At 47.9% G+C, this 12,388-nt stretch overlaps 1 protein-coding gene across 1 annotated transcript in view; it reads left to right on the top strand.

Moving 5' to 3' along the window:
• The first annotated feature begins 1,955 nt into the window (after positions 1–1,955).
• ANKFY1 (ankyrin repeat and FYVE domain containing 1) overlaps positions 1,956–12,388 on the top strand; it is a 68,966-nt gene continuing 58,533 nt past the window's right edge. Inside the window, exon 1 of the mRNA XM_059669040.1 lies at positions 1,956–2,011. Within this exon, the coding sequence (XP_059525023.1) occupies positions 2,002–2,011 (10 nt within the window). The 5' untranslated portion in view covers positions 1,956–2,001. The remainder of the gene's footprint in view (positions 2,012–12,388) is intronic.

The following is a 12,388-nucleotide window of genomic DNA, read 5'->3' on the forward strand; positions in this document are numbered from 1 at the left end:
CCCTTCAAATCATTAAGAACCATGGATTCTGGTCCAACTCCTTCTTGAAATAGATGGATAGATGGAGAATCTAAGATGGCAGTGTAAAGCTTGCAGGGACTTGCCCATGATCAACACAGGAAATCAGTTGCAGAGCCAAACTTGAACCCAGTTCTCCAGACTCCTGGTATAGGTCACAGTGGTAACAACTCCTCAGACATTCTGAACAGCTGCTGTATGCCAGACACTAATTAGGCTGGTGTAGGTGAGGCAAAGGTAAGTCATATGCCAGTGATGGCGAACCTATGACACGCGTGTCAGACGTGACACGCGAACTCATTTTTTGGGTTGATTTTTCTTTGTTAAATGGCATTTAAATATATAAAATAAATATAAAAAATGTCTTTGTTTTACTATGGCTGCAAATATCAAAAAATTTCCATATGTGACACAGCACCAGAGTTAAATTAGGGTTTTTCAAAATGCTGACACGCCGAGCTCAAAAGGTTCGCCATCACTGTCATATGCTGTCAGACCAGACATCAGTCATGTCACCACTTTTATGTCATTTTATGTTGTGACCCAGATAATACTTGTAGGGTACTGTTAAGATAAAACAGATGAGGCTGCTTGGCCACCCTGATGGCCCCCAAGGGCTCACCTTTTGGCACACTTACAACCCATTCTTGACAACCAGGGAAGCTTTGCGCTAGGACACCTCCATGGAACCTGGCAAGTATAGTATTCCCCTCGCCTTCTTAGTCTAAGGCAGTGGTTCTCAACCTTCTGGCCCTTTAAATACAGTTCCTCATGTTGTGACCCAACCATAAAATTATTTTTGTTGCTACTTCATAACTGTAATGTTGCTACTGTTATGAATCATAATGTAAATATCTGATATGCAGAATGGTCTTAGGCGACCCCTGTGAAAGGGTCGTTCGACCGCCAAAGGGGTCGCGACCCACAGGTTGAGAACCGCTCGTCTAAGTGCTGCTTGCTCAGTGCAGCTCCTCTAAGCACCTCCCTACCCATACCGCCACATCTTTAGTTTCCCCGCCACAACTGGACCATCATTTCCCCGGGCATCTTACTGTTCTTACATATTTCAATACCCTCTTCCCTCCCATCTCCCAGGTGTCCCTTAGCCAGAAGTACTCTTCCTCAAAATTTTAACCCATGACCCCGTTTCCCGTGTTCTGAACTCCAAATTCCTCCTCCACTTCGCTCACTACCCACTAATGCTTAATCCTGGTAGCACCTAAAACTTCAACAACTTCAAGTCCTCCCCCTTTTCTGTTGTGACACGCTCATCCTGTTCTCAATTCCTTCCTTCAACCCATCCTCTCTGACTCTTACAGCTTTAATAAAAGTAGTCTCAGAAAAAAGTACATATAGGAGACACTGAAACAGGACTTCCAACCTGTGTCCAACGTTTCTTCATTCTCTTCTGGTTGGTACTCTTGCCTACAAACTTCAAACATAAAATAACATCGATGTCATCCAGCGCTCGCCCCGATCTCCCCCCACCCTCATCTATGTCCCCATGTTTTAGTAGAATAACAGTGACTCCCTTTTGCATTCGCTTGCAGGGCATCCCGTCCCCCAGGGACCTAGAACCATCTTTAGCCTTTCCCTCTCCTTTGGCTCTTTTCTCTCAGCCTCTCAGATCTTTACCAACAAAATCTAAAGACCCCCCGCCCCTCTCACGGCCAAATGCTCCCAAAGAGGAGTCTACGCTGTCCATCCCTTCCAGGGCCCTCCGAGGGAGTGCAATCTGATAGAGCCAGGTCGGTGCCTGATCATCCCGGGCTTCGAAGGCACTCGGTGAACAGAGACAAGCTTTCGGATTTTCCGGCGTCCGGCTACTCCCTCCACTTTCATTCACTGCTTTTTCACAGTCTAGCTCCTCCCTTTGCCTGGACTCCCGTGACTCTCGCGAGACCTGCGGCCTCTGTTACGCGCCCGCCCCGATTGAGCGGCGCACTTCTCGCGAGGCTGCAGGCAGGGCCGGGCCGGGCCGACATGGCGGAAGGTAGGGTTTTTGTGGAGCCGCGCGGGACAGCGCGGGAGCTGTGGGGGCGCTGCGGGCTGTGCGCAGCAGCCCCGAGAGGGAACGGCGGGACGTGGTCGCACGGGGCGCGGCAGGTGTCGCGAGCCTTCCTCTTCCGCCCGTCCCCCGCGTCCAGGGCGGGGGTCTTGAGCGCTATTCCTATGGCAACGCCCCTCCAGCGCTCCGGGACCCCATGGGACCCCACGGGACCCCACGGGACCCCGGCGGGCTGCGGAGCCGGGTCGGGAGGTCCCCTGCCGGAACTGAGTGCAGCCGCTGGGTCCCGAGGGCGGCCGGGCGGCTTCTTGGATTGCCCCGCGGTGCTGGGACGGCGGGGGAAGTAACCCTTCTCCTTAGGAAATCGAAACTGCTGTCCTGGCATGTCCCGCATCCGGGAGGGGTACATGCCTCGCCTGCGGAGGAGCCGCGGACTCTTCTCGGGGTGAGGGGTGGCGAGAGCCGGGGTTGTAACTGGCCGGCGCGCCGAGCGGGCACGCGCTGTGGTCTGCGGACTCGCCGGCAGCCCGGCGTCCGCGGCTGCGATCCTTTCTCCGGCTTCACTGCTGTGCGCGGCGGGGGGCGTGCGTGGGAGGGAGAGGGGTGTGCTCCCTGGCTTCTGTCTCGCCCTGAGCCTCTGTCTGGTGCCGTCCTATGACCTGCAGGTAGAGGCAGTTGGCCTCTTAGGGCCTACCTCCCTGAACGAAACATTATTAGAATCCTTCATTGTCACAGCCATAGTGTACCTGGGGGGCTGGAGGGGGGAGGCCCAGATGTGAGGTACCTGCCAGGGACCCTGGGACCTGGCCAGTGTGCTTCTCCTGTTCCATCCCGTTATTGGAGGGAAATACTCCTTATCTGACTTATTTATTGAGTGACTGCAAGGTGCTGGTCACGACCTGTCGTGTTGGTTTTGAGTTAAGCTTTGTCTGAACGCACCTTTTTTCTTTTTTTTTTTTTTTAATCCTCACCCGAGGACATATTTCTGTTGATTCTAGAGAGGGAGGGAGAAGTGGGGAGGGGAGAACATCGATGTGAGAGAAGCATCCACCACATCCGCACGCACGCACCACCCCGACCAGGGATGGAACCTGGGTATGTGCCCTGACCGGGAATGGAATCCGCAACCCACTGGTGCACTGAGGGCGCTCCAACCAACTGAGCTGCCTGGCCAGGGCTGTCTGAACGCATCTTACCTTTGGGTGGCACGGGACAGTTTGCAGGCTTTTCTCATTTGGACTAGACTTCAGAACAAGGTGGAGGAGGCCTGGCATGTGTGCTATTTGCACTGTATAGTTAAAAGGATAGAGAGCTGGGGCTGGCACCCAGTTTTTTAAAAAAAATTAATTAAGCCGAGCTTGTTTGGCTCAGTGGATAGAGCATCAGCCCGCAGACTGAAGGGTTTGATTCCAGTCAAGGGCACATACCTCAGTTGTAGGCTTGATGCAAGGCCCTGGTTGGAGGCAGCTAATTGATGTGTCCCCCGCGTCCAGGGCGGGGGTCTTGCCATAGGAATAGCGGAAGAGGAAGGCTCCCGACACCCGCCGCGCCCCGTGACACCCGCCGCGCCCCGTGCCTGGGGGAGGCAGCTAATTGATGTGTCTCTCTCTAGTAAAGGACCAACCACCCTTCTTCTCCTAAAGAAGGGTGGTTGGTCCTTTACTAGAAAATTTAAGACCATTATATCAGCTTGGATGTGTCTCTCTCATATCGATGTATCTCTGTCTCTCCTCCTCCACTCTCTCTAAAAATCAATGGAAAAATATCCTTGGATTAGGATTAACCAAATAAATAACTTTTAAAAATTATTGACAGTATTACAGATGCCCCCCATCCCACCCCTCTTCCCCCCTCCACCCAGCCCCTCCCAGTTTTTATCTTAGCTCTTTTTTTAGCATGTTAGACCTCCCTGGAGGGGGAATCATCAGATACATATTGTATGAAAGCAGTGGAGGAATAAAAGCAGAAAGAAAGCTACATTCCATGAAGCTAGTTTTTGGGTAAATAACAGAATGTTGTGTAACCTTAGCCCTAAGCAGCCAGCAAAGCTTGTAGCTCAGAGCAGTGAGGTGGGGTAGAAAGGTTCAGGAGGCCTTATTGTGTGGTGACGGGTAGGTAGTCCAGTACTGTTATACTAGGACGAGAATAGAAGTTGGTGTTTTCGGGATACATTATAAAGGTTGAAATTGTGGAGAGCAGCTGGTTTTTCATTCAGCAGTTTTACTGAGCATGTGTGGTGTGCTTTGAAGTCAGGCTCCAGCCATGAGAAGCTCACACCGGGCGAGTATGCTGATGGTTACCCTGCAAGTGCCTTCACGTGCGCGTTAGAGTTAGGGTAACATAGCCAGTGGTGTATGCATCTTAAACAAAACATCCTTTCAGGGTTCAATTTAAAAGGGAGGATAGATAGGTAAGCACAGTCATGAGATTCTGACTTCACAGTTTTCTTTTACCATTTTTGTGTCCTAATTTCCTGGCCTCTTCTGATGTAAGCTCTTTGGAAACCATGTTGCAAACGTTGACTAGGAAGAATTGAGTAGGGCATTTTAGTCCAGTTAGCTCATTAAACAGAAGGTGCTTTTTATGCAGAGGAAGGCAAGATTCACTAGAAAAATGCTTTGCTGGATTGTTACTTGTTTAGTGCTGCTAGTTGTACTTTAATCAGAATTATCTCTTTATTATTTTATTCATTCAACAAATGTCCCATGCCATTGCATAGTCTGGATACCTTCCAGCACTATCCCTTTCTATACCACGTCTTTCTTTTCTCTGCCTTCCCTTTTTTTCGTTTCTGTCACAAGCAATAGTTTTTAGCCTTCTCCTTGAGGATTTTTTTTTTTTTGTCCCAAAGAAAGTTTATCTATTCACTGCAGTGACTGTTGATGTGCCAGAGTAGAGCTATGGAATCATTGTCGAGATATGCAGGGTTCAGTCACTGGCAAGTTGAGTTGTTGTAGTTAAGATATTATGATTTACAAGTCATGCCCAACAAAATGAGAAACAGCTATGTCCTTAATATCTCTTGTTGAATCTGAGTAGGCCAAGGAACTAGGTATCTATTGAATTCCACCTAGTGAGGCATTGTTGGGTGGAGGATGGGATGAGCATGGAGTGGGGATGGAGGGAGAAGTAGTGGGTGGTTAAAAATGAATAGCCAGCTAGCTGGTTTGGCTCAGTGGATAGAGCATTGGCCTGCAGATCAAAGGGTCCCAGGTTAGATCCCGGTCAAGGGCACGTACCTTGGTTGCGGGCTCCTCCCTGGTCCTGACCCTGGTTGGGGCTTGTGCTGGATGCAGCCAGTCGATGTGTTTCTTTCACATCGATGTTTCTGTCTCCACTCTCTTCCACTCTCCCTAAAAATCAATGGGAAAACATCCTCAGGTGAGTATTAACAAACAAACAAGAATAGCTAGACCTAGAGTCTATTCACAGGCAACTCTGCAGTCTAGGAGGGGAAAGTGAAAAGTATGTGCATAAGAAACTATATTGTGTGGTGGACAGTGAAAAATGCTTCGGAGTTACTTTGAGAATTCAGAATAGGAAGGGATTGTTTTATGGAAGTGGTAGGGAGCATTGGGTGGTCAGGGAAGGTCTTTGCTGCAAGCATTGGAGCTGGGCTTTGGAAAATAAGCCTCTTTTGGACATAGGAGAGATGGTAGTGGGAAGAGGTCACTGTTCTTGATGGAAGGATATGAGGCTGGAAAAGTATGTTAAGGGCTGATTATGAAAGAATTGGTGAAGCATTTGGATTTTACTCTGAGCCATGGGGTGAGGCTGATGAAAGGTGTCAGCCAAGATAGTGACATGACTAGAATTGTCTGAGGCATGTTGAAATGGCTACCATGTTTACCTACGCCTCCATCTTCACCAGAAACCCAAAGTAGTTTTTTGTTTTTTTTTTAAGCAAACTTTGGTTAAATAATGGCTTTTGGACTTTGTCAGAGCAGTCAAGTTATGAAATGCTAGACACTTTAAATGGTGAAAAGTCATAATATGAAATATCTCTTAGTACCATCTTATCTGTATACTAGAGGCCCGGTGCATGAAATTTGTGCACTGGAAGGGGGGGTTGTCCCTCAGCCCAGCCTGCACCATCTCTAATCTGGGACCCGTTGGGGGATGTCCGACTGCTGATTTAGACCCGATCCCTGCCGGTTTAGACCCGATCCCAGCAGTCGGGCATCCCTCTCACAATCCCGGACTGCTGGCTCCCAACCGCTCGCCTGCCTGATTGCCCCTAACTGCTTCTGCCTGCCAGCCTGATTACCCCCTAACCACTCCCCTGCCAGCCTGATCGTCCCCAACTCCCCTCCCCTGCTGGCCTGGTCACCCCTAACTGCCCTCCCCTGCTGGCCTGATCGCCCACAACTGCCCTTCCCTGCCAGCCATCTTGTGGCTGTGGGCGCCACCATCTTTGAGGGCGGGGCAGTCAATTAGCATATTCCCTCCTTATTGGCTGTGGGTGCCCCATCTTTGCAATGGCGTGAGGGTCAATTAGCATATTCCCTCTTTATTATCCTATCTAATAAAAGAGAAACATGGTAATTAGCTGTACGTCCGCTACCCTTCCCATTGGCTAATCAGGGCGATATGCAAATTAACTGCCAGCCAAGATGGCGGCCGGCAGCTTGAAGCGAACATGAGGCTTGCTTGCTTCAGTGATGGAGGACTCCAACATTCCCTGCCTGCCTTGCTGGCCTCTGAGCTTGCAGTTTGAAACATTGTTACAAATATAGAAGCTAAACAAAACCCCAGAAACTTGCTTTCAGCCAGCCGGGATCTCAGAGCTGGAGTTGAAACAGTGTTTCGATTATAGAACCCAAACAAACCAGATACCTGCTTTCAGCAGTCGAGGCCTAAGAGCTAGAGCCAAGCCTCAGAGCTAAAGCTGGCCCAGAATAAAAAAAGAAAAAAGGAGCAGTTGGGAGCTTCAGTCACCCACCAGCCTGAAAATAGCCCTCAGCCCCTCACCCAGACTGGCCAGGCACCCCAGTAGGGACCCCCACCCTGAAGGGTGTGTGACCAGCTGCAAACAGCCATCATCCCCTCATCCAGGCTGGCCAGGCACCCCATGGGGACCCCCACCCTGATCCAGGACACCCTTCAGGGCAAACCAGCTGGCCCCCATCCGTGCACCAGGCCTCTATCCTATATAGTAAAAGGGTAATATGCCTCCCAGCACCAGGATCAGCGGAGCCGCGAGGTCTCGTGGCACCGGGATCAGCGTGACAGGGGGCAGCGCCCAAACCCCCTGCTCGCCCTGCGGCTGTGTGTGACAGGGGGCGGGGCCACAACCTCCCTATCCGCCCTGCTCTGTTCGTGACAGGGGAAGGCGCCCCAACCCCCTGATCAGCCCTGCTCTGTGCCTGATAGGGGGGAGCTCCCCAACCCCCTGATCGCCCTGCGGCTCTGTGTGTGACAGGGTGCAGCACCCCAACCGCCCCCCACAGACCCTGCTCTGTGTGTGACGGGGTAGAGCCATAATCTCCCCATTGGCCCTGCCCTGATTGTGTCAGTGGCGGTGCCCCAACCCGCTGACCGGCCCTGCTCTGTGGGTGATAGAGGGTGGTGCCCCAACCCCCCCTATGGGCCCTGCTCTGTGTGTGACGGGGTAGAGCTATAACCTCCCCATCGGCCCTGCCCTGAGTGTGACAGGGTGCGGCGCCCCAACCCCCTGATCCGCCCTGCTCTGTGCGTGACAGGGTACGGAGCCCCAACCCCCCTGATGGGCCTTGCTCTGTGCATGACAGGGGGCAGCGCCCCAACCTCCTGATTGGCCCTGCTCTGTGCGTGACAGGGGAGAGCTCCCCAACCTCCTGATCGACTCTGCTCGGTGCGTGACAGGGTACGGAGCCCCAACCCCCCTGATGGGCCCCGCCCCAGGTGTGGCCGGCTGGGGAAGGACCATGGGGGGTTGGCTCTAGGGCATGTCTGGCCCATCTCACCCAGTCCTGTCCTGCCTGCTACCCTCTAATTCATTTCCTTTCAATGTGCACGAATCTGTGCACCAGGGCACTAGTTTTTAATAATATCCAAACTGTGCGTGTGCGTGAAGTGGGAGAGTGCAGACTGGGAGGACTATCTGTGACCTTTACTATCCCTTTTCACTCTCCTCCAGATGGTATTGCTACCTTTTCTTTCCCCTTTCCTTCTTTTCATTACAATATGTGAACTTGAGTTCTCAATAGCAAATACATCCACTTATTTCTTTTTCTCCATTAAACAATTTTCTATATTTAGCCCTCTTGGTTAATGAGTATTCAGTAACCCCAGTGAAAGAAAAATTTCATCTGCCTTATGACAGATTTAGAAAAGTAGCAGTGGTAGTAATTCATTACCATGAGGAGCTTATCTATTCCAATGCCAACAAGGAAGATACTGTATTTTAGGGAGATGATACTTTAAGAGATATTGTTATGTGGAAGACCCTAATATATGTCTGAAACAAAAATTATTCTTGTAGTTCTCAAAATAGGATTCTATCACAGCTTTTAGAATTATTTTCTTTTACCTAATAGACATAGAGCAGAGTAGGGATAGTCAGGTAGTCATTAAGGAATTATACAAACCACTAATTCACTGCTAAAACCGGGACTTGGATGTAAGAACTATACAAGTCTACAGAAAGGAAATATTAGGATTTTGTTAATCTAAAAAGACTTAGTGACCCTGGTCGGTATGGCTCAGTAGTTATGTTAGGGGCAAAAGTAGAATATTGGGGACTAGCTACAGTTATAAGGTATAGTAATCATGCTCTTTTAACCATGATTACCTTGTTCTGATTAAAGAAAGGACATTCTAACCTGGCTGGGAGTTGTACGCCCCTCGGACCTGGGAGTCAACCTTGGAATTCCATCCATTCTCATTCAAGAACAGCCTATTATCATGGAAAGATTAACAACCTTGTTGCCCAAACAATAGAGTCCCGACCCAGCCTGCATTGCCTACCTCATCATGTAATCTTTGTCCTGTCCAATATAAGCAGTTGGTTTATGGTGGTGGGGGGTTGGGGGATGCAGAGCAGATTTTTGTGGATGACCTGCTGCTCTCCCATCCTGCTGGCATTATTGGAATAAACCCTCATATATGATTCAACCCTGACTCTGCTTAATTGGCTCAAGTAGTGACAGACAGCCCGGACCCCTTGTTTGTCCAGTTACAGTTAGAGCGTGGGCCCATGCACAGAAGGGTTGTGAGTTCCATTCCTGGTCAAGGGCATCTACCTGGGTTGAAGGCTTGATCCCCAGCTCTGGTTGGGGTGCATGCAGGAGGCAACCCTTCTACCCTCCCTCCCTCCTTCCACTCTCAAAAATCATTGGGAAAATTATCCTCAGGTGAAGATTAACAAAATAATCCTATATAATAAAAGGGTAATATGCAAACTGACCCTAACAGCAAAATGACTGGGAATGACTGGTCACTATGACACACACTGACCACCAGGGGGCAGACGCTCAATGCAGGAGCTGCCCCCTGGTGGTCAGTGTGCTCCCACAGGGGGAGCTCTGCTCAGCCACAAGCCAGGCTGATGGTTGCCAGCACAGCGCTGGTGGCGGGAGCCTCTCCCGCCTCCTCAGCAGCACTAAGGATGTCCAACTACAGCTTAGGTTTGCTCCCCGCTGGCAAGTGGACATCCCCTGAGGGCTGCCGGGCTGCCAGAGGGATGTCTGACTGCCAGCTTGGGCCCAATTCCCCCCCAGGGAGCGGGCCTAAACCAGCAGGTGGACATCCTCTGAGCGGTCCCAAACTGCAAGAGGGCATAGGTCGGGCTGAGGGACACCCCCCCCCCCCCCCCCCCGAGTGCACAAATTTTTGTGCACCGGGCCTGTAGTAATAAAATAAAAATACTTTGTGGATACAGTGTGGATTAAAATGGGAGTAGGAAGAGGAGAGTAGAAATTGCATTTAGGATGGGGAATGGAAAGAACACATTTAATTCCAGGATTCATGAATTAATATTTATTTGATTTCCTGACATTGGAGCAAATATTAGGCAGCATAATAAATTGGGATGAACATGGGCTTTGGCTTACGATCTTAAATCTTAAATTAGTCTCTTGTTAATTGTGTGATTTTTAAGCAACCCACTTAACCTAAGTAAATTCTATTTAAATACTGTGCTACTTTGAATATGTTAGTTAGACCTTGAGATAATGAAGAATTAACTGCTATTGGAGATATTAAAAGTATTCCTCTTTTGCTTGCAAAATATTACAAGAAACTATATTTTGTTTATAAAACTTTGTTATTGACACTAATCCAGAAAGAAGCTGCTGGGGCTTTAAAGTATTTTACTATAAAGAATTTTTTTATAAGTGTAGAGGTATTAGTTTCTTATGGCTGCTGTAACAAATTTCCACAAACTGGGTGGTTTAAAACAGCAGAAAAGTATTCTCTCATGATTCTGGAAATCAGAAGGCTAAAATGAGTGTTACTGGTTTGAAATCAGAGTGTCACTAGAGCCATGCTCTAGGAGAGAATGTCTCTTGCTTCTTCTAGCTTCTTGTGGCTGTTGGCATTCTGGCTTGTGGCCATATCTCCCTCATCTTCAAGGCCAGCATCCTGAAATATCTCTGTTCTGTCTTTTCCTCTGCGTCAAATTTTCCTCTGCTAGGATAGGGCCTACCCATATAATCCAGCATAACCTCCCATCTAACATAGTCACCTGCCCCCATTTTTTGCCATATATGGTAATAGTCAAGGTTCCAGAAATTATGGATATAATGGGGGGGGGGGGGAGGGCATTTTTCAGTAGCCAGTATCATATAATTTGGCCTATTAAGTCAGAAGGCTTCTAAAATTCTGTGTGTAGTATACTGAAAGACCATGCCACACAGTTTGAAGTACTGCCAATGAAATATAAAGATAAATAAGACATTTCCTGCCTTCAAGAAACTTTAGGAGTGCTGCAGTAGGAAACTGGTACTTTTGTAGACAGTGAAGAACCTGAAGTTGTTTGGTTAGTTGAGCTGTGTTTTAGGAAGATTAATCTTGATATACATAGAATGGAATGGAGAGAGGAAGGATGAGAAGGGTGACTGGTTACGTGTGTGAATGATGCTAAGGCTTCCAGGAAATGTTGGTGTGATGGTGTTCAGAAAGAGAAAGATGTCAAATACAGTTGACAAATATTTATAGTAGTGTAACCACCACCACAGTCATCATATGGAACATTTCTATAATCTTAAAAAATTTCCTTGAACTTCTTTACAGCCTATCCCGTTCCCCTGGTCTCTGGCAACCACTGGTTTACGATCTATCACCATAGTTTGCCTTCTCTACAGTTTCATGTGGGATTATACAGTATGTAGTCTTTTGTGTCTGGCTTTTTTCACTTAGCATATTGATTTTGATGTAGTATGTTTTATGGCTAAGAAGTACTCCATTACAGTCATGTGCTGCTTATTGAGGATGTGTTCTGAGAAATGTGTTGTTAGGTGAATTCGTCATTGTGTGAACATCATAGATTGCACTTACACAAACCTAGATGCTATATATAGTCTAGCCTATTGCTGCTAGGCTATGAACCTGTATAGCATGTTACTGTACTGAATACCGTAGGTTATTGTAACACAGTGGTATTTGTGTATTTAATCATATCTAAATATAGAAAAGGTACAGTAAAAATACAGTATAAAAGATAAAGTGTATATATGTGTTTGAGCAAAGTGTTAGGGGAGGGAGGGTGGGAGAGAGGAGGTGCCATTGGAGGAAGAGTAGATGATAGGAGGAGGGGTGGAAGAATAGAAGAAAGGAAGAGAAGGGGAGAGAAAGGAAGAGCAGAGATCAGAACTGACCCATAGAGATAAGGGATTTTTTTTCCCCCTTGAATATTTTTTGATCCATGGTTGGTTGAATCCATGCATACAAAATCCAAGGATACAAGAGGGCTGACTATATTTAGGTTGTCTTTATTTTGTCAGCAGTGTCTTATAGTTTCAGTGTGCGGGTCTTGCATATTTTTGTTCAGTTTATTCCTAAGTGTTTTATGTAATTGCCATACTATTGTAAGTGGATTATCATAGCCTATGCATGATAACCCAGAGCTTTCAGATTTGGATAACAATTAAAATGGAGGAGCTCCAGTGGCGCAATCGGTTAGTGCGCGGTACTTATAAAACAATTAAAATGGAAGCAGGAAGAGGAGTTTGATTTAAAGGAGATGTTAAGTTTAATTTTGGCTTTGTTGAGTTTGTAGTACCAGTTGGTTATCCTTCCAACAGGAGCTCTTGAGAGAGACTTGGAGCCATCTACATAGAGGTGATAGTAAAGTATGGGTATGCTTGAGACCTCCAAGAAAGGAAGTTTAGAAAGAGTTCCGTTCTAGGTCTGAACCTTGCAAACTTCTTTTAGAGAATGGGT

Source organism: Myotis daubentonii, chromosome 16, assembly GCF_963259705.1.
Source record: "Myotis daubentonii chromosome 16, mMyoDau2.1, whole genome shotgun sequence".
Classification (NCBI taxonomy): domain Eukaryota; kingdom Metazoa; phylum Chordata; class Mammalia; order Chiroptera; family Vespertilionidae; genus Myotis; species Myotis daubentonii.